Source organism: Gopherus flavomarginatus, chromosome 24 (genome assembly GCF_025201925.1).
Source record: "Gopherus flavomarginatus isolate rGopFla2 chromosome 24, rGopFla2.mat.asm, whole genome shotgun sequence".
NCBI classification, from domain to species: Eukaryota; Metazoa; Chordata; order Testudines; family Testudinidae; genus Gopherus; species Gopherus flavomarginatus.
In genome coordinates this window covers 659,506-685,108 of record NC_066640.1, presented here as the reverse complement: position 1 = coordinate 685,108, position 25,603 = coordinate 659,506, and the positions used below count along the sequence as shown (strand labels likewise).

General features: G+C 46.7%; 1 protein-coding gene across 2 annotated transcripts in view; it reads right to left on the bottom strand.

The window, feature by feature from the left end:
* The window catches only part of LONP1 (lon peptidase 1, mitochondrial), a 46,705-nt gene extending 24,843 nt beyond the window's left edge, over positions 1 to 21,862 (bottom strand). Inside the window, exons 1-7 of one of the 2 annotated variants that reach the window (XM_050933711.1) lie at positions 21,670 to 21,862; positions 13,047 to 13,135; positions 4,696 to 4,815; positions 3,380 to 3,614; positions 1,978 to 2,039; positions 1,012 to 1,141; positions 66 to 149 (exon numbers count right to left, since the gene is read on the bottom strand). In XM_050933711.1, the coding sequence (XP_050789668.1) occupies positions 66 to 149; positions 1,012 to 1,141; positions 1,978 to 2,039; positions 3,380 to 3,614; positions 4,696 to 4,815; positions 13,047 to 13,135; positions 21,670 to 21,774 (825 nt within the window). In that variant the 5' untranslated portion in view covers positions 21,775 to 21,862. Of the gene's footprint in view, positions 1 to 65; positions 150 to 1,011; positions 1,142 to 1,977; positions 2,040 to 3,379; positions 3,615 to 4,695; positions 4,816 to 11,708; positions 12,380 to 13,046; positions 13,136 to 21,669 lie in introns of those variants that run through there. The other variant, XM_050933712.1, reaches the window with a different exon arrangement.
* Positions 21,863 to 25,603: the final 3,741 nt, after the last annotated feature.

The following is a 25,603-nucleotide window of genomic DNA, read 5'->3' as shown; positions in this document are numbered from 1 at the left end:
CAGCAATGAGTGCAGTATAAGAACTTGTAAGACAGGGTATGTGCCCTGTTCCTTTAGAGCCTCACCTCCCGGCCAAGACGCTGCTGGAGTTTACTCAGCTCATATTCTTTCTTCAGGAGAGAGAGGGCCTTATAAAGCCGTTTGGGAATCTGAAAAAAAAACACAACCCAGCAACAAACTATGTCTTCAGATTTATCACAGGCCTGTCAGCACTTGGCGAGAAAGGTTACTGCCTAATGACAAAGGCACAAACGGAGGCTGATGAGCTGTCACAATGTTCTTCCATGAACCTACAACTCTCCAGTATCCACAGTTCTGCTGAGACTGGTGCAAAATAACTTCTCCACTCACAGGCTGAAGACAAGCATGTACAGAAGCACATCCAATGACTTCAACACATAAGGGACAACGTAGCATGATCAGTCTGGACAGCCAACATCTAGCAATGTGGAACTGATGGGAAAACTCAGTTGTTTACCATCAAACAAGCCACCTCTCACCAATTCTCCTGTCATTCAAATGCAGGAAAGACGATAAAGATTTGGTTTAACTCTCAAAGGATAACTCAGGCTGATAACAAGGGATGCATTTTCAAGGAAGAGACAGAGCTAATGCCCTCCTGCAGTGCTCTACCCCTCCCGCAAGGATACAATGTGATAAAAAGGACTAGCTCCTTAACGCTTTAACACTTGGCAAAGGAGCTGCATTTTTGTGAGACCACTGGATTATTCCAGTCTACGATCCATTTTAAACAGATTTTGTTTCTTTTACCTAATACAATAAGTGTCATGAGATGCCCACTTCCCATTACCATTTCAATTTAGCTCACAATGGAAATCATACACACACACAGATTTAATTGTCCATTGAAATCAACCCATAACCAAATGCAGAGCTAATGTGGCCTCAGTATAGAGGACACTAGAGAAGTCATGACAAGTAATGATGTATCTGCTTTGAAAGAGGCAGCTATATGAGGTGATTTATCAGTTAAAAGTTTCTTCATCTTACATTGGTTTCTTCCAGGATATCCTGCAGCTCGTGCGACTCTGCCCCTGTTAACGCTGCACCCATGTCACTCAGATAGATTGGATTATCTACCACTCGTTGCCCTGCTTGCATCATCTGAAGCACAGACTCTCTGAAAGGTCAATTGGAAACAAGAATCAAAATGTCTAATAAAAAGTAAATGGTTTCTTTGATTTAATATTCTAAGAATACAGTACTCTCCCATTTTCCCACATGGCCCAGGGAGCAGCTGAAACTTTTGGATAATTGGGCCTTTGGCTAACAGGCAAGCTATTTTAATGCTTCAGATGCAACACAGGGCTACATGGGGACACTATGGATTCAGATAACTAGGGTTTTCAGATAATTGGAATTATACCATATAAGAAATTCCTCAATACAGCCAACAAGACAAGTGCGACGAAACAGCAGTTCAGCATTTCAGAGTGAAATAACGTCATTTTTCAGTCCAGCTCAACCAGCGCTCATGGGGTGACTAAAGCGAGGAATTATTGGTGGCTAACCCCAGCCTTAACGCAGGCAAGATCTATGGAAGTGTCCCCCACCCAGCTCTGTAGCACCTCTGCATCTCAGGAATCCTAAGCCTAGCTTGGCAGCTGCGGCAAGCTTTTGTTGTAACATGTCTTAGGTTAAGACTCACGTCAGGTGACTAAGCTACATTTGAATCCAGGTCACCAGTTAAGCTTAGTGTTTTTAGCCCATGCATTCGTGAGCCTACCCTCCTAGACATTTAAGTTTCATATCATTCCCTTTATTATCATCTTGTTCATTAAATCTACTTCCATCCTGAAGCTAAATCCTAGGTAGGAAACTCTCCAGTTACTGCTGTCCTTTGATTAGGCTACAGCACACAGACATTTACTGAGTCTAGAAAGAATGGCTTCAAAGTACTGAACATGCCTGAAAACTGCTGAAAGCCAGAGGTAGAACAGGACAGGGTAAAAGTACCTGTAGAGAGGGTTCAAGGCAATGATGTCCCGGATTGTTTTGACAATTTCTGCAGTAAGCGCCTATTAAACAAAGCAACAGAGTCTGAAACCCACAAGTCTTGAGTGAAAATGCAAGCACAGAATTGCTTCTTCCTCCCATGTCAGGGCCCAGAAACACCAGTAAGATGGGCAAAAGACCCTGCTGCATGTGTCCATTTAACTCTGGTTGTTGTTAAGGAAGCTTGCCCTCCTCCATTTCTCACTGTTCTGGGAGGGAGGGAGGGCCTGGAGACTGGGCTCTTGCATGGCAGCTTGGCAGCTCTAGCTTGGCAGTTGTGGCAAGCTTTTGTTGTCACATGTCTTAGGCCAGTGGTCCCCAACGCGGTGCCCACAGGCGCCATGGCACCTGCCGGGGCATTTATGTGCGCCCACCTAGTGCCCAGCAGGGGAGAGAAGCCGTGGCCCAGCACCTGCTGGGGAGAGAGAACTCCAGGGCTGCAGGCTTCATTCTATGTTAAAGAAAGAATAATAAACCAACTGCTGGTCCAAATATATTTTACTTTTTTAAAATAAATAAGCTGAAAACTGTTTATGATATTTATTTTGTAAAAACTCCTTAATTTTTCTTACAGGTAGATAAAAAGAGCAAATTCACATGGTAAGATGAAAGAGTAATTGCCAAATAATTTAATTAATAACTTTTGCATGTAAAATTATCCTTTTTATCTTATGGATTCATATATTATGTAATATTAAAGATGTTTTTCGTATTATTTATTGTACAAATACAAAATAAGTCTTGAAAAATTGCTGGCGCCCGCCACACTCTTCTGAAAACATGAATGTGCTACTGGCCACAAAAAGGTTGGGGACCACTGTCCTAGGCTAAGATCCATGTCAGGTGACCAAGCTACATTTGAACCCAGGTCACCAGTTAAGCTTAGTGTTTTTAGCCCATGCACTCGTAAGCCTACCCTCCTAGACATTTAAGTTTCACATCATGCCCTTTATTATCATCTTGTTCATTAAACCGACACTCTCAAGTTGGCCCTTCAGACATCACCCTTGAAAGAAGTTACAATCATGCTTTAGCCAAGCTAGTTAAAATAAATGCCCAACAGGATACAAGCTATTACATGAGATGCATGCACAGCACAATCCATTCTTACAGTGATGTTAATTAGGGGCCAGGCATCCTGAGCAATAGAGCTGTTGCACTGAGAAGGGTCATTGTAATGGGATTAACATGCAGACACGAATATTAGGACTATGAAAAGCAGGCACCTTCCATGGGGTGAGATTAAACGAATGGACAGTATAACAGACCTGTAAACAGCACGTGCAGGACATCCCCAATAGCTCAGGCACAGATCTGGATACACACACTTGCTGCACTAGGCTTGTGTGATTTCTTCACTTACCTTAACTTCTTCTGTGATCTGAAAATCTTCATGGACAACATTGTCCACTTCTACCATGAGCACTTCTTCTGGCGAGGCAGCCACAGGTTCTAGCACCAGCTCCACAGTTTGGTCCTTTGGTCCCTCCTCTTCTTCAGCCTCTCTCTTGGAGCGCTTCAGCTTCCTTCTTGCTTTCTGTTTGTTCTCAGACTCTGATTCCTCAGGCTCAACCTCTAGTTGCTTGTTTATACGAATTCTGAAGACCAAGAGAAGAGAAGTGTAGCCAGCACTGCAAGTCTAACATTGGTGTATGTGACCACCCTACTAGAACGGGGAGGGGCAGAGTTACTTGTAGTCTCTGGATTAAATATTATGCTTAGGTGTCACCCTTTCTAAGGTCTCTATCAGAAACACTGAGGATTGATTTAGCATAACGAAGAATCAGGCAGCTGTAAACCCCCATGGGATTTGCAAACCAAATACTAAAAAGAATAAACTGAAGCATGAAAGACAGAAACTGGCTGCTGAGTTAGCTCCTTTGTATTTCTGCCCTACATCAAAGTGTAACTAGATTTTAACATTTTGTTTTGAAGAACCAACCCTTTAAAGAAAACACATGCTTTATCAGTAAGCAAAACAACTGAATTTGAATCTGTGACCCTTGGCTCCCTCATCACATCCTGGTCTAAGTATAAGGATGGACACACTTAGACTGAAATCTTTTCATTTGAGGGACCATCTCTGCTATATGTCTTTGCAGAGCTCAGCACAATGGAGCGAGTGCCTTCACAATGCAAATTAGTAAACAAGTAACTTTAGATCTGAAAGACCCAAAGGCTTTTCCAACCTGGTTGTCTATTTTACTAAGCTCTTCTGAGCAGGAGCTTGTCTAGCATTTCTCTCAAGTGCCACACATACTTATAGCACTAAAACAATAACAGCTGTTATACGAGTGGGATTATCCCCCTGGATTAGTCAGGCCATTACCCTTGCCAGAGATTATCACCCAGACTGTGCTTCCTCAGACACTAACCCTATCTGTTAGATCAGAAACTTCCAAACCCGGAGTGGGAGATCTTCTGGAGATGTGTACCCCCATTCTATCAGGAATAGAGTGGGGCAAAGTGCAGCACAGATTGTAAATATAAGATTTCAATTTTGAGCGAACACTTAGCTGACAATAGCAAGCCCCCCAAAGAGACCTCAGATAGCACCCCATGACCCTCTTTTCCTCATTACAAGTACAGTAACATATGTGCAGTGGCGAGAGCTGAAGGATGTGCCTGCCCACCAAGAATGGCAGACACATGCCTGGGCTCTGTAGCAGATGCAGTTACCTTCGGTGCCCCATGACAATCATGCGCAGCTTGTCTCCAAGGTCCTGCATTTCATGGATCTGGACAAAAGTTCCTGTCTGGTAGATTTCATTCAGGTTTTCCACCACGTCAGATTCATTGCTGATAAAATTTAAAGGTAAACATTACATAAATGTGAGACAGACAAGGTAGGTGAGGTCATATTTTTTGGACCAATTTCTGTTGGTGGTAGGTACAAGCTCTGGAGCTACAAAGAGCTCTTCAGGTGTGGGGAAGGAAGCAGTGTGCTGAGTTAAATACATGTTGGAACAGACAAGCTGAAGGGGTAACATGTTAGATTGTTACGCATAAAGGGTTTGAGTGGGCAATTAAGGGTAACAGAGTGTGGCATGTTGCAAACAGCTGTAATGAGCCATAAAACCCTGTTAAATCCATGGCTTTTGGTTCTAGCAAAATTATGAATTTAGGTTCCCAGGCTCATCTTTTTTTTTTAATAATAGGAGATATACCTATCTCCTAGAACTGGAAGGGACCTTGAAAGGGCATTGAATCCAGCCCCCTCTAACAGGACCAAGTACTGATTTTTGCCCCCTCAAGGACTGAACTCACAACCCTGGGTTTAGCAGGCCAATGCTCAAATCACTGAGCTATCCCTTCCCCCATCTTTTGGGGATGTTGCGCAGGTTTCCCTTGAGGACAAGTATTGAAAAATCAGATATGGGGTGATTGCTTTGTGAACACCATTTGCCCAAAGGTGATACGGTGTTTTTGACAACTCCCTCCCTGAACCCAGCCCCCAGCCCCTATGTATTCTGTTGTGGGGGGGGGAGAGGGGGTGGGTTTTTTTGGGGGGGGGGTGTCCCCTAACCTAAAGCATCAGAGATGGCCACATATGGAGATGGGACACTGGATGGGGAGGGCCAGGCCTTTGAGGTGGCACTGAGCATTCTCTCTCTCAGATGCTGGCTGGCTGGCTGATGCTCACATGCTCAGGTCTCACTGATTGCCATATGCCTCAGAACAAATAGGCAGTTTTTCACTTTCTTCTGAGGCATGGAGCACAGGCCACACTTGCTGGCATTATCTAGGTACATCTCACTTAAGCGCTGCCATTGCAGAGATCTTGGACTCTGGGGCACCTCGGTCCTGACTATTCTTGGCTAGTGGCATGCAACAGCTTAGTCTTCTGTGGGATGTAACATTTGCATCTAATTTTAGATACAGGTTTAGTGTGTGGGTGCTGGTGGCCTGTGAAATACATGAGGTCAGACAAGAGGATCCAGTAGTCCTTCCAGGCCTCAACCTCTACTGCTATCTTTACTCTGGTGCACACACTTGTGTATTTACCTATTCATATGCTCAGGCATATATCCCCCTATGCTGTGCTGGACACAGGTAAAAGCTATGACACTGCACCCCACATTCTTCATAGTGATATTATGACATGATTGTAGCATAATTATTTCATGCAAGGTAAGTTATTGAGGTGTTATTGGACAAGTAATCTGCTGAATATGATTATCCTATTTGTTATGTATGTATCATTTTTGTATCTGAAGTTATAAATACTGACTATGTATCTGTACTTCAAATATAGTTACACCTGGGTAACACCCACTAGACAAGATGCTTTCAGTCTAGATAGTGGGTGGAAAAGAGCCTATTCAGGACAATGGGCCATTAGAAAGAACAGTAGGGCCTTAGGAGAAGCTTATCTCCCACCTGGTAAGCCTGAGAACGCTACAGATGTCTACGAGTGTTGGCTGCAATGACTCTACAGAGACATATGACCAGGCCACATGACTCTGCACTCTATTTCGGGGTGTCTATTTTTCCCCACACACTGGTCTAGGAATTGATTTTGGAACAAAGGGTTCCTGCCATACACTAAAGCTATATAAGGCAGGGAGTGACATCATCTAGACTTCTTCACTCCCCACACACAAAGACTTCTGGAAACATCTGAGGAACAAAGACCGAACTGGAGATTTCTAGCCCGTGTATGAAACACCTGGGGATTCCAAGCCGTAAAGCAAGTGTAGCTTTTGCCTTAAGAATCTACACATGTGCCTGTACCATCAGTTAGGGTGAGAATCTGCTAATTCATATCCAGTCTATTTAGTATATTAAGCTTAGTTTGCATTTTTTATTTGCTAGGTAATCCACTTTGATCTGCTTGCTATCACTTATAATCTATCTTTTGTAGTTAATAAACTTCTTTTTGTTTTAAACCAGTGAGCTTTGACTAGAGTGCTTGAGGAAAATATCTGCTTTGTTACCACAAGGGTGCATTGCTTTCTTCACATTCAGGGAGAGGTGGATCGGGTATTAAACCCATATACTGGCCAGATTTAATCAGAGCAGGACAGTACTACTCCGGGGTCCCAGGCTGGGAAGCTGATGGTTAGAGAACCTGCATGAAACTGCAGCTGGGTGTCCCTACCTGTGTGAATGCTGATAAAAGTGAAAGCTGGAGGGCTTTGCAGCTTGTCACAGGCTGGTGGGCCAGGGGGCTCAGTGGTACCCCAGTTCCAGGTGATACCCTGGGGAGAACCTATCACACAAGCATACTTGCGTCCACTCTGCCACCTTTTTGCTACATACCTTTAGCATTAGAATTTCAGGAGTGGTAACCCAGAGTTATGTGCATCACAAGAAAACTCTCCCTGCAGTGTGTTATTGGTCCTGTCCGCTACTTTCACACATTTGTTGATGTCAGTGCCCACCTACCCTTTTCTCCTGGCCAACTCAGAAGAAGACATGGAGCAAGTGACTGACAATAGATTTCTGCTCCTGCTCCTTTTTTCAGGACAAACATGTGCATTGCAGCATGCACCTGGTAAGAATCTTAGATGAATGTACTCAATCCTCTCACACATACCAAAGATAGGTGACCGGGAAGGTGACTGATGCACTGTCACCCTGTGAGGCAAAGAAGCAAGAAATTGCCAGTGTTGTGACTGTAAGTCCATGGGTGGACTACCGCCTCTGGACCAGAACCACCAGCGAAGTGTGGTGGGATCATATTGTCTTGAAAACTTGGGATCATGACCAGTGGCTGCAGAACTTCAGCATGAGGAAGCAGATGTTCATGGAGCCATGTGAGAGCTGGCCCCAATCCTACAGTGGCAGAACTCTTTGATCCAGAGAGCCATACTGAAGCAGAAGCAAGTGCCAGCTTCCAGAGAGCAATAGTCAATGCTGGATAGCTACCAGTCAAACACAAAACACTTCAGAGTAGGGAAGTCCACTGTCAGGCTTGTGGTAGTGCAGATTTGGGTAGCTATCAACACTCTCAAACCCATGGCCAGAAGTTATAGCTGGGGTCCAGAGAATGGGGTTTCTGAACAGCATGGAGGCCATCAACTGTACTCAAATCCCCAAACTTTGTCCACTGAAAGGAGTGAGAGATTGTCAGTTGAAAAGATTACTATTCCGGCATTCTTCAAGGCTTAGTAGATCACCAAGGCAGGTTTGTGAACACTAATGTCAGACATACAGGAAAGGTTCATGATGCCAAGGTGTTGAGGAGACTGGGATTGCACTTGAAGGGGTACGAAGGGACTTTATTTCCCAGAAATGACATGGGTCTATATAGTGTCTTCATGCCCAGAGTTATTTGGGGGACCCTGCATACTGCTCCTACACTGACTAATGAAACCCTACCCTAACCAATCCAGTTGAATTCAACTTCAAACTAAGCAGCCACAGGATGATAGAGTGCACCTTTGGGCGGCTGAAGACTTCTTAGCTATACCTACATAACCAATTGGATACCAATGTTGTCAGTGCCATCTGCATTATGTGGCCAGCTGTGCGCTTCTTAACATTTCTGAGAATAAAGGAGAGTACTTTAGGACAGAGTGCACAGGACAGGACTGGTGTGCAAAGCCTTTACAGACAGCATGATCCAGTCAATGTTCGTGCTGGTGCTGGATCACAGGAGGCCAGGGAAATCCAGGATGCAATTCATGCCTATATCTTGGAACAGCAGGCAGACAGGGGGTGAGTCACCTCAGCCTGGTCCCAAACTAAGCACCAGGTGCAGTAAAAAAGGCAACCAGGAACATTCCCATTCACCCGTGTTTCAATTACCAGTTTAGTTCCCCTCCTGCTGATGGTCATTAGCCTGTCATTTAGATAACGACTTGTTATGGATAGTTGGGCAGGGCACCTCCACAGTTATAAGATCTGCTTTGTTACTGTTCTGTGATGGGGGTCTGCCAGTTAAATTGCATTCTTAGTTTTTTCATTTTGTGTTAATGGTCACAACTGTTAGCCAAACCAGAGGTTTTTTTTGTTCATTTTATTTTTTTTAAAGGGGGGGAGAGGGGATTACTCAATGCTTGTAGGACCTGGAGAATTGCTGAAGGCAGCGTTGGGAAGGGCTTTTACAACTGGCATCTGTGAGGTGTGCAGGGATAAGGGCACTTACAGGCTGTTAACTAATCAGTAACCCCATGGTTCAGAGTGGTCATAGTTCTGGTGGGTGAGAGCTGAGGGGCCATTTTAGCACTGTTCTGTAAGCAGTGGCAGTTACTCCACTTTGCTTTTCCTGTTCTGTTTTGTCAAACCCATAGGAAACTTTATCCACTCTTTCCTCCTCCTTCCCCAGTTAATAAAGTTACGTTATTTCTGTGCACATTGCACTTTCCAACTGTCTCTGGCTTATTACATTATAGTCTCATACCTGGATAGAGAGGAGGGGACAAGTTTGGAGGGAGAGAGAGGACCTGGCAGTTTTTTGCCCTGGGGAGTTATGTAACTCAAGGTACGAAATGGTAGGGCCCAAGCCAAAAGGGGGTGGAGGGAGACAAATGTTACCCTTCCATCACAGCCTGAATGAAGGGTCCACACATATGTAAAGGAAAACAACATTTATTGAAACTAGTACATGTAGCATAACTCTGAACAGTTTTTCAAAAGGAACTATGAAAGACAGCAGAATGGATCAGACTCCCAAGAACATTAAACTTCAAAGCATATGATATGGTGTCTTTGGCTTTGATCTCCCCACTCCTGCAGACAAGCGGGACAAATAGGAACAACTCCTGCACAAGGTTTAAAAGCCAATATATGCTGGCCTTCAGGCACAGTCTTGGGCTTATAGTTTGCTTCCTGCATGGTCACAATGCTCCCCCGGGAAGGGTTTTGGTGCAGCATGCTGTCCCTGAAGTCCTTCAGCCTCCCCCTTGTCATTGGGGGGGAAAGGGGAGGCTGTTTGGATCCTCTGCCTGAGCAACACCTTGGCCTGCAGGAGAAGTAGCAGCTGGGAGATGAGAAGGAAGGGGCCAATTCCTGGACCCCGGCAGTGGCTATTGCGGTAGGTGGGACCTAAATCCTTTCCACACTATTTGTGCCAGGAACTGCAACAGGACATGCTCCTGGTCCCTTCAGGAAAGCTCCTGCTCCTGGTATTTCTGACTCTGGAAAGAGTGTTCCTGCTGCTCAACACCCTGTTCCTTCTTTTCCCTCAGTTAAACTGCTCCTGGCTTCTTCTGTTGATGACAATGAGCAGTGCTCTTCATCTGCCCCTACTGTGCCTGAGCTGCTGCTGCTCCTGGCCCCCAGGAGGAATGGGTTCATGCTCCTCAGCCGAAGAACCTGCCAAGTCAATCAAAAGACCAGCGTTCTATCATTTTCTTTCCTTTTGAAGTGTGAAACCCCCTCTACATAATACAACTTTGCTGTTGAAGGTCACAATATAGATACCGTTCAGCATTTCAGGAAGGATTGTTTCATTACTTTTCTTTCTCAGACAACTTTTACAGCCCCCTAGAAAAGAGCACCCGCTGAAAGCGGTAGGTAGCATGAAATAGGAGTTTTTAAAAATTTACTGTCTTTAAATGTGTGATTGGGATGGTGGATGCATTTATTTCAGAATGAATGTTAACCATTTCAAGGTCTTCTTTCAAGGCTGGTCATCATTTGGATGAAACAGGTTTGACTGTAACCAGACTGAAAAAGGGAGGTGCCTTTCCAGTTCCATGGTGGAGACCTAGCAATCTATGCCAGAGAGATGTTTGTGCTGCTTCTCAACTCTCTACGTGTCACTGAATGGAAGGGATGGTGAGCTGGAAAGGTCGGCCAAGCACATTTGCGCTGCCACTGAACTTTAAGAACCAGCCAGAGTTTCTGCCACACCAGAAATGTGCAGATGTAAGCTTACGAGACTTGGAAGGAAATCAGAATGGAAACAGACTATATTCTAAGATAGCTGATGGAGCCTGTGTGGAGGGGAAGAAGAAAACCACTGCAAATGCCTAGCCACCACCAACTGAGCCCCTGGGCCCCTTTGTTCAGCGAAGAGCAAAGACAGGAATAGGGAAAGGGGGAAAAAAAAAAAACAAAAAGAAAGAAGCCACCACAGCAACTGTACTTTGTTCCATGAACATTCCAGTCAAGACCACAAGTCACTCTCCTCCCCACTGCAAAGGGACACAGTATTGTGTCTTTGCAGCCACCACACTGGAACCCCCACTGCCCCCCTTCCTCCGGCTTGCGAAGCCCGGCTCCAAGCAAGGAGACCCCAGACACCAGGACAGATTACCGTTGTCCCATTCCTCGGAGAAGCAATGGTTCCCCTTCCTTCTCCTTCTTGTACTTAACTCACCATCCCTGATACTAAACACCCTGCTCCACCCCCGGTATGGTTCCTGTTTGTAGAGGGAGGGATGTTACTCTAAGGGAAGTCTGAGATCTTGAAAGACAAAACAGTTGCAACTTTGAAGAACCTTTATTCTTGTACAAATGCCCTGTCCTCCACCTTGACCTTTTTACCCTCACCCTTGCTGTCAGCCAGTTGGCTGATGAACTCTTGGACCCAGGGGCAATACAATAGTTTGCTGACAATCTGTTCAATAACTTTTGCCATAAACTTTATGGTGATTCATGGTAATTCAATAAAATGTTGAATGCCTTGGTCAGGGACCATTTGAGTAGGGGAAGGGAGGGAAGGGAGTAGTCTTCCAGTCCTGCATAGCCCTGGAGAAAGAGGGAGGGGATATTGGCGGGGTGGGTGGGATTTAACTTACCAGCCTTGGGTTCTGGTTCCTAGTGAGCCTTGGGGTCCTCCTCTGGCTCATCCAGATGGGCTTGCTCAGCTGGTTCCTCAGGCAGAGGTGCAGGATAAATTGCTCCTCTTCCTCTGGGTCTACTGAGGCTGCCACCTCCACAATCCTCATTGCCTCCTCACCCTGGGTTTAGATGCGGACACCCATGCACCTGTATCCAGTTGCCAGTGTAGACGTGGCTATCAGATGATGAGGCCCACAGGGTTCAGAGTCACCTCAGGCTCTGTACTGGGGCCCTGGAAAGCACTAGGTCCAACTCCTTGAAGATGGGGCATGTTGGAGAACTCCTTCTGGAGTGACTGCTGGAGTCTTTTGCCTTTCAGTTCCACAGCCTGACATATTTTACCTGTTCCTGGCACTGAGCCAGTTTGGTGAATACCCACCTGCACCAGCCTCTCTGAACCTTCCTGATAAAGATGGATGTTCTTGGTGCTGTGGGAGAAGCTGTGGACAGTGAATTCTGACCACACATTGAGTGGGTGTGCTCAGCTGACCATGTGGTAACTCTTAGAGCAGATTCCATGTTCGCTTATAGTGGTGAAAAAGAGTTCAGTGGGAAAAAAAACTGTTCTGTAGTGGTCAGCACAGCTCACTACTGGTGATAAAGGTGGGGGATCAGGACCATTATAGATCTAGGTAAAGGTCAAGCAGGAAAGGGTCAGTGCATTGTGGGAATGGGAATGGAGGACTAGGATCCGATACACACCCCTTACCCCTACAAATTGACATGGGTACTGGGCTGTGCCACAGCTCATGGTGTGCTCATACTCATCACGCTAGTATTCTTGCCCCATGCACACCTCAAAAGCCGTTTCTCTTTAGTTTAGATGTGGCTGGCAGGGGGTTCTGACACAACCATGCATATAAAGCCCTGTCCAGTCTAGGACATTCAGGATCTGACTCTGAGATATTCAGTCTGGAAAATGTGGTACTGGGGAACACTGACTCCTTAGACTCCTTGTCCCTAGAGTCTGATACTAATTGTTTTGTTCACGCCATTGTGCATATGGTCTCCACTCAAAGTTCTAATGAATACTTGGAACCTCTTACTGTTGATCAACGGTTAAGGCCTTTTCTACAGAAGGAAAGAGCCAAGACCCACAATTCTCTCCTAGCAGTAGCAACGGTGGAAGATGTAGCAGTGGTAAACAAAGGTAACAGACAAGGTTCAGCCCTTTTTACCACCATGCTACATCTTCCACCATAGTAACCACTGAGAGAATTAAGGGACTCCGCTTTCCTAGTGCACTCTCAGCATAATCATTAGTATATTTACATATAGAAAGAGATAACACTTACTTGTCATCTTTCTTCAAAAAGACACCAGCATAAGGCTGGGCAAGGCGAACTTTTCTCCTCAGCAGCTCCACTAGCTTCTTATTTTTCACCTAGGATAGCAATGAATTTTAAGGAAAAATTCAGAGTAGGCTTCCCAGAAGCTTTCAGCTCCTGTCACACAGGAAGGATGGGCTTGTGGTTACAGACCAGGACTGAGTTAGGAAATCTAATCTGGGCTACCTTCCCAACTCTGGTACAGACCTCCTGGGACTTTCAGCAAGCCACTCCAGTCCTTTCTGACCCACCAAAGTCACACACACAGCTGTGAAACATGGCTGTTGGGTAACACTGTGGTAAACTAGTTTTTCTTGCCTGTACTGACATCCTAAACAAGCAAGAAAAGCATGTTAGAGAACCTTGGGAGGCTTCTAAACTAACATGGTTACAACATGGGTTCCAGTTTCCTGTAAAACAGGGAATCAAGAGTAAGAGTAAGTGGTCAATATTCCCCATGACTAAAGATGAACAGTGGGTTCTACATAGCTCCATACTAGGTCCAGGCTTGTTTAACATCTACTGAAAATCTGGAAAACAGGGGATGAGCAGCAAGGCAGCAAAATTTGCAGATGCACAGAATTATTGAAGTTAGATCATCAGAAAGACTTAACTAAGCTGGGTGACTGGGCATCACAATGGTAGATGAAATGGCAAGTGCAAAGTAACTCACTGAGCTTTCTTAGGACCCAGTCCAAGGCTGTGGAACGAACTCCCTCAGGAACTATTGGCCATCAAAAACCTCTCCCAGTGCACTTCTTTGACCTGCCTTCTCTAACACATACATAGCAGCATGTACACATGCAAATTTTAAAATCAACATACTTCCTTCACACACTTCTCCCTCTGGGAAGAGGATGAGAACAAACATGTGACATGTTAATTACATTGCTTAACACATTACTGAATGGTGCTCAAATACTACACTGATAAGCACAGTACAAGAACCTATAGAGAACAGAACAGACACCTTCAAGGCAAATTTGTTCAGTTGGCTATTTGGAACAAATCTGCCTGTTTGCCTTCTCTATACAACACACAACTTTAACATTCACTGCAGAACAAGTGCTACTTTTAGGTATATATCCATATAGGTATATTTTCATATATATCTCATAGAACTGGAAAGGACCCTAAAGGCTATTGAGTCCAGCCCCCTGCCTTCACTAGCAGGACCAAGTACTGATTCTGCCCCAGATCCCTAAGTGGCCCCCTCAAGGATTGAACTCACAACCCTGGGTTTAGCAGGCCAATGCTCAAGCCACTGAGCTATCCCTGCCCCTCAAATCTTGCCCTATAGTGCTCCTGAATTTGAAGTGTTGTGCAAATGCTACAATGAGCAACAAACTCTTGGTTATTTAAGGCAGCCCCTGTTTTGACTTGCTGCTGCTATTTCTGTTAATCACTTAGTATACTGTCCTGCTATTGATGCCAGTGTAGGAAGTTTGTGGGACTAAAGGGTTACAAAACCAACAAGAAAAATAAAAACCAGTCTACAGAGAGCTTGAGTTTCAGAAAGATCAAGGCCAAAATCCCATCCTTGCCTGTAAAGGACATTGAGCTGTTTAAGTGAAATATAGCCATGGAAAGGGAAGCTTCAACCACCCTCCATGCTATTTCACTCCAGATTTGTTCAGAATGGCAAACGTATAGTTTACAGCAGGTGCAGTCAATAGGGAGGCCAAATCCAGACCAGACACTTTTTAATGGACTGCATGGACTGAAGGAGAGCAGAAGCAGGCAGAAAGAATGTTGCACAGGCATCCTAAATATTGGCATTTAACTTTTAAGTACTTGAATTTGCAATGTAAATAGCTTTCTTCTAACAGTTATGATTCGGGCTCCATGTCTGTCAGAGATTGCAGAATTCACAGATTCCATGACTCTCTCTGACTTCTGCGGCAGGAGCAGCTGCAGCTTAGTGGTCCCTGCAGCAGCCACAGTGGTGGCTGGATCAGCAGCAGGGGGACCAGAGCAGGTGCTGCTCAGCGGCCCTTGATGGTGCTGCCCACCCCAAGCAGCAGCCCCAGGGTTTCCCCCCACAGCAGCGACAGTGCTCCCCTGCCGGGGCAGTGGCTTCCCCCGCAATCTGAGCAGCAGTGCTCCCTCCAGGTTCCCCCCAGGAATGGCAGCTCCACCCTCCAGCTAAGATTTAGTCAGGGGTATTTATAGTACAAGTCATGGATAGGTCACAGGCCGTGAATTTTTATTTATTGCCCATGACTTGTCCATGACTTATTAAAAATATCCATGTCTAAATTGTAGCCTTAATTATGACACTTTTGTTTTTTTGACAAGACCCCCTTATTCAGTGAAAAGATGGAACATGCCTTGGGAATTAAAATCAACTCTGTATAATGACTGAGGCTGTTCATGGGATCTCAGTCTCATTTGCTCTAGAAGTTGAAAGGTTTATACTAGGGCTGTTAATTAATTGGAGGTAACTCATGTGATCACGATTAATTTTTTTGAGTTAATTGCATGGTTAAACAATAGAATACCAACTGAAATTTATTAAATATTTCTAATTTTTTCTACATTTTCAAATATGTTGTACTGTTGTACACTTTGATTTCTATTACAGTGCTCATTTTATATTATTTTTATTACAAATATTTGCACTGTAAACAAAAGAAAGTATTTTTCAATTCACCTCATACAAGTACTGTAGTGCAATCTCTACCATGAAAGTGTAATTTACAAATGTAGAATTTTTTTTGTTACATAATAGCACTCAATGTAAAACTTTACAGCCTAGGAGTCCATTTAGTCCTACTTCTTACTCAGTCAATTGCTAAGACAAAATAAGTTTGTTTACATTTATGGGAGATACTGCTGACTGGTTCTTATTTACAAAGTCACCTGAAAGTGAGAACACGCATTTGCATGGCACTGTTGTAGCCAGCATCGCAAGATATTTACATGCTAGATATGCTAAACTTTCATATGGCCCTTCATGCTTCGTCCACCATTCCAGAGGACATGATTCCATGCTGATGATGCTCATTAAAAAAAAAAATGCATTAATTAAATTTGTGACTGAACTCTTTAAGGGAGAACTGTTCTGTTTTACCTACATTCTGCCATATATTTTATGTTATAGCCGTCTTGGATAATGACCCAGCACATGTTCATTTTAAGAACACTTTCACAGTAGATTGACAAAATGCAAAGAAGGTACCAATGTGAGATTTAAGGAAACATACAGCACCAGACTCAAGGGTTAAGAATCTGAAGCGTCTTCTAAAATCTAAGAGATGAGGTGTGGAGCATGCTTTCAGATGTCTTAAGAGAGCAACACACTGATGCGGACAATACAGAACCCAAACCACCAAAAGAGAAAAATCAACCTTCTGCTAGTGGCATCTGACCCAGATGATGAAAGTGAATATGCGTCAGTCTGCTCTGGATCATTATCGAGCAGAACCTGTCACCAGCATGGATACATGTCTTCTGGAATGGCTGAAGCATGAAGGAACATATGAATCTTTAGCACATCTGGCATGTAAATATCTTGCTATGCTAGCTACAACAGTGCCATGCAAATGCCTATTCTCACTTTCAGGTGACACTGTAACCAAGACATGGGCAGCATTATCTCCTGCAAATTGTAACCAAACTTGTTTATCTGAGGGATTGGCTGAAGTGAGTGGACTGATAGGCCCTAAAATTTTAGATTTTATTTTTGAATGCAGGTTTTTTTGTACATAATTCTACATTTGTAAGTTCAACTTTCATTATAAAGAGATTGCACTACTTGAAATATATGATTTCTTTTTTTTTTTTTTACGGTGTAAATATTTGTAATAAAAAATATGAAGTGAGCACTGTACACTTTGTATTCTGTGTTGCAACTGAAATCAATACATTTGAAAATGTAGGAAACATCCAAAAATGTGAATAATATTCTATTATTGTTCAGTTGCGTGATGTGCAATTGGTTTTTTAGTAATTGCGCAATCAATCACGCAATTATTTTTTTTAATCACTTTACAGCTCTAGTTTATACAGAACAAAGCAAGGGACTACATAAAGAGAAAGGATGGTCCAGCAGTTAAGCAGGTGAATGTCACACAAGAGAACTCAACTTTATCCCTGTCACAGAATTCTTATGTGATGTAGACTCATAGACTCATAGGTCAGAAGGGACCAATCTGGTCATCTAGTCTGACCTCCTGCACAAGGCAGGCCACAGAACCCTACCCATCCAATGTGTTTAAGTCACTTAAGTCAAACTTTTCACTGGTCACTAACTGTGTTCTTCATTTTCTGGGTGCCCAACCTGTGACGCCAGGGGCCAGTTTTGCAGAAGCACTGAGCACACAATTGCAACAGAAGTTGTTTAGACCTGTGGCTGCTCAGTGCTTCTGACAGTAAGGTAGTGTGGTCAGCACACAGCTGGGAATCAGTAGGCCCCTATTCCAGCTCTGTCACTGACATTGTGTGGTCTCAGGCATCTGTTGCAGTTTCCCAGCTGTAAAATGGGAATATAATACTAATGTGTCTCCAGTGCCAAGTAAGAGTATTTGTAAGGCACCCAGCTACTACAGTGATGAGCACCTCAGAAGAGACAATGAGGAAATGAATTACATTTTCAGAGTAGGGTTCGACTTGTGGCAGTAAATAGTTTGAAGCTACACACACTGAATGTTGAGATGAGAACAGAAGGAATACTTAACAGATGCCTCATCCCCAAAGCACCATCCATCCAGTGCACTGAATGAATGAGGTGGGAGAATATGGAACCTAGTATAGCAACATATAATTAAAGGCTACCATTAATGTATACACAGAGGCTTATCAGATCTTGATTTTTTTTTAAATAATTTTGAGAAATAAGACAAGACTTTTTTTCTATTTCTATCTATGTCAATATTCACAGCTACACAAATTATGGGTTAAGTGTTTATACACAAATTTTCATAGCTGTGGGAAATTATGGACGAATCAGACAATCAGGGAGTCAGAAAATTATTTAATGATAGTAGACACTGAACTTTTTAACCATTAAAACACAAACTGTCATGATGCATTAAAATATACAAAGTAAACATCCTTAAGTCAAATTAGTAAGTTCTCAAGCAACAATTTTACTGCTTTTTCTATCTGTAAATTTCTATCATCATCATCACCCATGTAATTAGTTTCTCATAGATTTGAGTTTATGTATGGTGAAATAGACGTTTACCAACACTTATTAATAAAAATCTAATCCTTCCAAGCCTATCTGCATACAGGGGGGCAGAATGAATGTTGCACAAGAAACTCAAATTTTGGCATTACCTAATATTTGAGTGTTTGACTTTGAAACCCAAACATTTTAATATAGTATTTATGAACATAATTATGATAAATAACCACACAGGAATTAAAAGTTACATTGCTCTCACTTTTGATATTTTCACTCTAAGATCAGCGACAATAAAACTGTCAATACAGCACTACTAGGTGCTAAGAATAAATATTTACATATTCCAAATGCTTAATATCCACAAAATAAAGTTCATCCATCCTCCTGACTCATACGGCATATTCAGTTTCAGATTTAGATGTGCTGTTAAATACCTGCAAATTGTATGATAAGGGTTCCAAACCATACAGCTGTACAACAAAGCAGGACATATTCCAAAGTGAACATGGCCAGGCATATAACTAAAAAGGTCACTATCAAGCTCAGCATGCCCCAAAATGTGACACACTCTGAGGTTTCTTTGGTGTTTTGACTGAAAGATGCTACCATAAAAAGTATGTAATAAACTATGGAAATAAGACTCATCACTGCCACTTTAAGGACATCAGGAATACATCATGTTCACATATATCTGAACACAGGCAACCAAGGCTGAATCAAGGACACAATCACTATGGTAATAAAAACACTGACATTCAAGGGCAACCTAAAATTTACTTGGTAAGTCTAGCTGCAGTGCAATCTCCGACTACCACAAGTTAGTTTTACATAGTGGTAAACAAGATGAACAGCTGGAACTGGGAAGAGATAAAAAACTCTTAACTATGCAAGGTCTCTGTGTCTGGGTCCAAGAGGCTAAGCAAAGCTCTCTCTGGACTCCTGTTTTTGTGCCCTGCCTAGTCACATGGTCTCTGCATACCCCTCTCCTTCCTATCTACCAAGACAAAGGTGAGAGGTGATGTCAGTAAAACAACTGGCCTCCAGTAGTAATAATACTTTAACCTTCTTGTGACTTACTCAAGACCACATTATAGCTCTGCCACAGACTTGCTAACAGAATCCAAGAATCCTGGCTCCCTGTCCCCACTAACGCGTCCAGCTTGGACTTGTCTACAGACAAAAGTTGTTCTGCTTTAACTATATATAGTATAGCAAATAAGCTATGCCAGCCTCTATGACGACCCATTACCCCAGTATAACTACAAACATACTAGGAGTTTGTACCAGTATAAGAATCACACCCCTGACAAAACAGCGAAGAGTCCTGTGGCACCTTATAGACTAACAGACATTTTGGAGCATGAGCTTTCGTGGGTGAATACCCACTTCGTCGGATGCATGTAGTGGAAATTTCCAGGGGCAGGTATATATATGCAGGCAAGCTAGAGATAATGAGGTAGTTCAATCAGGGAGGATGAGGCCCTGTTCTAGCAGTTGAGGTGTGAAAACCAAGGGAGGAGAAACTGGTTCTGTAATTGGCAAGCCATTCACAGTCTTTGTTTAATCCTGAGGTCTGCTATAGTTAAAACTCAACAAAAACAGGAGTCCAGAGAGACCTGGCATATGATGGCGTATATTACATTGGTGGACGTGCAGGTGAATGAACCGATGATGGTGTGGCTGATCTGGTTAGGTCCTGTGATGGTGTTGCTGGTGTAGATATGTGGGCAGAGCTGGCATCGAGGTTTGTTGCATGGATTGGTTCCTGAGCTAGAGTTCCTATGGTGCGGTGTGCAGTTACTGGTGAGAATATGTTTCAGGTTGGCAGGTTGCCTGTGGGCGAGGACTGGCCTGCCACCCAAGGCCTGTGAAGGTGTGGGATCATTGTCCAGGATGGGTTGTAGGTCCCTGACGATGCGTTGGAGAGGTTTTAGCTGGGAACTGTATGTGATGGCCAGTATGTGTTGGTTTCTTTCTTGGGTTTGTCTTGCAGTAGGAGACTTCTGGGTACACGTCTGGCTCTGTTGATCTGTTTCATTATTTCCTCATGTGGGTATTGTAGTTTTGAGAATGCTTGGTGGAGATTTTGTAGGTGTTGGTCGTATGGAGTGGAAATCCATCAACCTCATGAAGAAACTTCTCCAACGCATCATATATACACCAGCAACACCATCACAGGACCTAACCAGATCAGCCACACCATCACCGGTTCATTCACCTGCACGTCCACCAATGTAATATACTCCATCATATGCCAACAATGCCCCTCTGCTATGTACATCGGCCAAACTGGACAGTTGCTACGGAAAAGGAAAAACGGACACAAATCAGATATTAGGAATGGCAATATACAAAAACCTGTAGGAGAACACTTCAACCTCCCTGGCCACACTATAGCAGACCTTAAGGTGGCCATCCTGCAGCAAAAAAACTTCAGGACCAGACTTCAAAGAGAAACTGCTGAGCTTCAGTTCATCTGCAAATTTGACACCATCAGCTCAGGATTAAACAAAGACTGTGAATGGCTTGTCAATTACAGAACCAGTTTCTCCTCCCTTGGTTTTCACACCTCAACTGCTAGAACAGAGCCTCAATCTCCCTGATTGAACTAACCTCATTATCTCTAGCTTGCTTGCATATATATACACACCTGCCCCTGGAAATTTCCACTACATGCATCTGACGAAGTGGGTATTCACCCACGAAAGCTCATGCTCCAAAACGTCTGTTAGTCCATAAGGTGCCACAGGATTCTTTGCTGCTTTTACAGATCCAGACTAACAGGGCTACCCCTCTGATACTTGACACCCCTGACAGTTACTCTACTACCAAATCTGTGCACAGATCAGGGAGCAGCATCGACTGCAATAGGTGGAACTCCTAGAGAGGCACGCTCATCTTCTGCATGACTGGATGCAGCTAGGGCTGGGTTTTAATATTACTTTGCCAGTCAACATCTCTCTCTTCTAGGCTGGCAGAGAGCTCCTCTCCCTCAGTGTGGGTCTAGAAGCTTTAGCTCAGGTTGCAGGGGCACAGGCTTCAGGGCCAGACAGTCTCTGTCCTCCCAGAGCTGGCAGGATGTAAAGGAAGTGGGAGGGTCTGTGGCCCCGCAACACGACCCCTTTATCTCGATGCATTAGGCAAAGAGAGGAGCTAGGGCCAGCCCACGGGGAGGGGGGTGTCTGTGTCTAAGCCGGGAAAGAGGAGCAGAGCCCGGCCCTGGGAAAGGAGAAAGGGTCGCGACTACTGTGATGAACTGGAGAACGGGGCTGCAGACGGTGAGCTCCCCGGCAGGGCACACGGAATGGCGTCCCGGCCCCAAGGCACGCAGTGGGCGCCCTGCGGGAGAAGCGGGTAGGGATAAGGGATGTGGGGAAGCCGGCCTGGCCAATCGGGCGGCAGGGAGCGTGGCGGCTGCCGGCCCGGAGGGGGGAATCCCGGGCTGCCCGGCCCCGTTACCTCGAGGATCTTGATGAAGCGCGGGAAGACGGGGTTGCGCGTCACGGCGATGAGCGGCACGTTGGGGAAGCGCTCAGGGATGAGCAGCGGGGTCAGCGCCGTCATGGCCGGGGGGCCCCCGGCGGGATCGGCTCCACTAGCGCCCCCATCCTCGGCTCCGCCGCTCTCGAGCCCGTCCCCAGCGCCCAGGCTGCCCGGGCCGCGCAGGTGCCGCCGGGGGCCGGCGCTGAGAGCGGCCAGGGGCGCTGGGGGTGGGGCCGGGCCCCGCGGAGCCCACAGCGCCCACGGGGAGGCGGAGGAGCAAGCCGCGTACACCCGCCGACGAGCCGGACCGAGCGGGGCGAGGCCCCCGGCCAGCCCCGGCCGCCAGCAGCGCCACAGCCGGAGGTAGCGGGCCGCCGCCATTCCGCCGGCCTGCGCTCGCTGCGACGCCCCCGCCTCGTCTCCCGGCGGTCGCACACATATGACGAATGTGCACAGCGACCACAGGGCATCCCTGCGCGTGCGCGGAAATGCCAACGCGGGTGATGGCGTCAGTGCGCAAGCGCAGGGAGGTAGGCGGCGTGCGCGTGTGGTGCGATGGTCCCGTGCCCGTCACATGATCCGTCCGCTGTCGCACAGTCACAGCTTTGGGCCAAGAGAGGGCGGGGCACCGCATGGGCGTCAGTCCCTGGCGCGCGCTCAGGCCTCGGCCCAACGTCTTCGGGTGACGCCTCGGCCTGGCCCCGCCCCCTAGCAGCCCGGCCCCGCCCCGCCCCGCCCCCAGGCTGGTAGAAGGGCGGGGTTGGAGGGGCCTGGGCGGGGCCTAGTCCAGCGCCCTGCTCAGAGCAGGCCCAGTGCTGATGTTGGGGGGTTTCTCCTAGAGGCGCCTGTTACTCCCCACCCCCATCCTGACTGTTCACACTTGCTGTGCGCTCGCCCAGCTGACTCATCCCGGCCAGGGCTCTGTGCCGCCTGACGTAACCCTCCAAGGGAGGAGCTCCCACCACCTCGCTGGGGAACCCATCCCCCTGCTTCCCCACCCTGCTAGTGAAACGGTGTTTGCTAATGTCCACCCCAGAGCTCCCCCTCCTCATCTCCGCTGAGCAGCCACATCTCTCCTCTGCCTGCTGCCCAGTGCTTCCCCACCCTGCTAGTGAAACGGTGTTTGCTAATGTCCACCCCAGAGCTCCCCCTCCTCCGCTGAGCCACATCTCCTCTCCTCTGCCTGCCGCCCAGTGCTTCCCCACCCTCCTAATGAAACGGTGTTTGCTAATATCCAACCCAGAGCTCCCCCTCCTCCGCTGAGCAGCCACATCTCCTCTCCTCTGCCTCCTGCCCAGTGCTTCCCCACCCTCCTAGTGAAACGGTGTTTGCTAATATCCAACCCAGAGCTCCCCCCTCCTCCGCTGAGCAGCCACATCTCCTCTCCTCTGCCTGCCGCCCAGTGCTTCCCCACCCTCCTAGTGAAACGGTGTTTGCTAATCTCCACCCCAGAGCTCCCCCCTCCTCCGCTGAGCAGCCACATCTCCTCTCCTCTGCCTCCTGCCCAGTGCTTCCCCACCCTCCTAGTGAAACGGTGTTTGCTAATCTCCACCCCAGAGCTCCCCCCTCCTCCGCTGAGCAGCCACATCTCCTCTCCTCTGCCTCCTGCCCAGTGCTTCCCCACCCTGCTAGTGAAACAGTGTTTGCTAATATCCACCCCAGAGCTCCCCCACCTCATCTCCGCTGAGCAGCCACATCTCCTCTCCTCTGCCTGCCGCCCAGTGCTTCACCACCCTCCTAGTGAAACGGTGTTTGCTAATATCCACCCCAGAGCTCCCCCTCCTCCACTGAGCAGCCACATCTCCTCTCCTCTGCCTGTCGCCCAGTGCTTGCCGCTGCCAAAGAGCTGTGGCTGTTAAGGTTAGGCAGGGAGAGGGAGGGGCAGGTGGGGATTTGGGGAAGGAATTGGAATGGGGGCTAGTTGGGGCGGGACTTTGGGGAAGGGGTTGAATTGGGGGTGGGAAGGATGGGGCAGGGGTGGAGCCGGGGCAGGGGCAGGGCCAGGGACGGAGGGGGGTCGAGCACCCTCCAGTGCCAATAGAAGTCAGCGCCTGTGCTCTACGGAACTAGGAAGCTCTATGAAGGCTGCTATCAAATCTCCCCTCACTCTTCTCTTCTGTAGGTTAAATAATCCAGTTCCCTCAGCCTCCCCTTGTAAATATGTGCCCCAGCCACCTAATCATTTTTGTTCCCCTCCACTGGACTCTCTCCAATTTGAGGGAGGGGGTCCAAAACTGAACATAACATAACACTCCAAATGTGGCCCCACCAGTGCCAAATAGCACCCTGAGGTCCTGCTCTACCCAGGCTCACCATCCATAGCACCTCAGGGACCCCCGAGGAAACCAGTTCTGACCTGCCCAGCAACCCCATAAGGCCCTTAGGCCCTGCTTTGCCAGCACCCCCGCCCCGCCCCATAGTGCCCTCAGGCACGTCCAAGCCCCACCTCCATAGTGCCCTTCGGCCCCTTCCAGTCCCACCACTATAGCACCCTCAGGCCATGCCCTGCTGAAACCCCCTATAATGCCCTCAGGACCCTCCCAGACTCACCCTCATGGTGCTCTCAGGCCCCGCCTGACCCAGTTTTGCAATACCAACAAGAACATGGAAATCAACATAAGTGGTCACAGGAGGAATGCTACTCTGCACTACCAATGTTGTTTTGCAGTGAAACAGAAGGCACTGGTTGCACCTGTGTTCACTGTACCTGCATCCTCTCTCTCTATTCATTCAGCAGCTTCCCCTCTCTCTGCATTTGGTGCAGCCTAGTCTTCCACTCTAAGGTGTGTGTGGGGTGGGGGGTTGAACTGGGGTGGGAAAGATGTTGGGGGTGAGCCTGACATACACCTAAAGATAGATCACAGTCCCAACCTGCAGCCTCTTGCTGTTGAAGATGCACCACAGACCGGACTCCCAAGTCTCCTAGTATTAGCCCCCCCAGTCACTGCTCAGAAACTTCGTTTATACAGGATTGAATTTCCGTGGCAATGCCTCATCCCCTTCCAGAGTGTCACATGCACACATTTAAACCTCTACAAATAGGAAATAAAGAGATACGGTCAAACAAACTGGAAATCAGGAACTCCAGATCTAAGGTACACACCTTCTCTGCACCACAACCTGAACTGTGGCCATGAAGCTGTCAATAGCCTCTAAATATGGTTCAGTGAGAGCTGCTTCAAAATGAGCAAACATGAAGAATGACTGACAGCACCTCTGTGCCTTCCAGCTGCCCATACTGTGTTAGGGTAGCTCTGTTGACTGGTGTGTGTCTTACTTATGGCAGGTTGCCCCAGCTCACAGTATGCTATGAGAAGAGGAGAAGAAGGATTAGGAGGCCCTCATTTCTGCACTGACCTATGTGAGTTGGTCAAGCAGAGAAGCAGGGGGGATTTGTAGCAGGCTGGCAGCAGACATAACAGTGCAAGGGATGTCCCAATTAGAATCCTTAGAGCAGTGATCTCCAACCTTTTTATGCTCAAGATCACTTTATGAATTTAAGGGCAACCCAGGATCTACCCTGCCCCTTCCCGAGGCCCTGCCCCTTCTCCAAAACCCTGCCCCACTCTCTCCATTCCCACACCCCGTCACTCACTCACCTTCACCCTCACTCACTTTCACCTGGCTGGGGTAGAGGGTTGGGGTTCGGGAGGGGGTGCAGGCTCTGGGAGGGGGCTCCAGGCTGGGTCAGGGGGTTGGGGTGGAAGAGAGGATATTGAGTGCTGGCTCTGGGAGGAGGCTCTGGGCTAGGGCAGAGTGTTGGGATGCAGGAAGGTGTACAGCATGCTGGCTCTGGTAGAGGGTCAGGGCTGGGGGAGGGGCTTGGGTGCAGGAGGGGATGAGGGGTGTCAGGACTGGGGTTGAGGTGCAGGAGGGGATTGGGCAGGAGGGGATATGGGGTGCTGGCTCC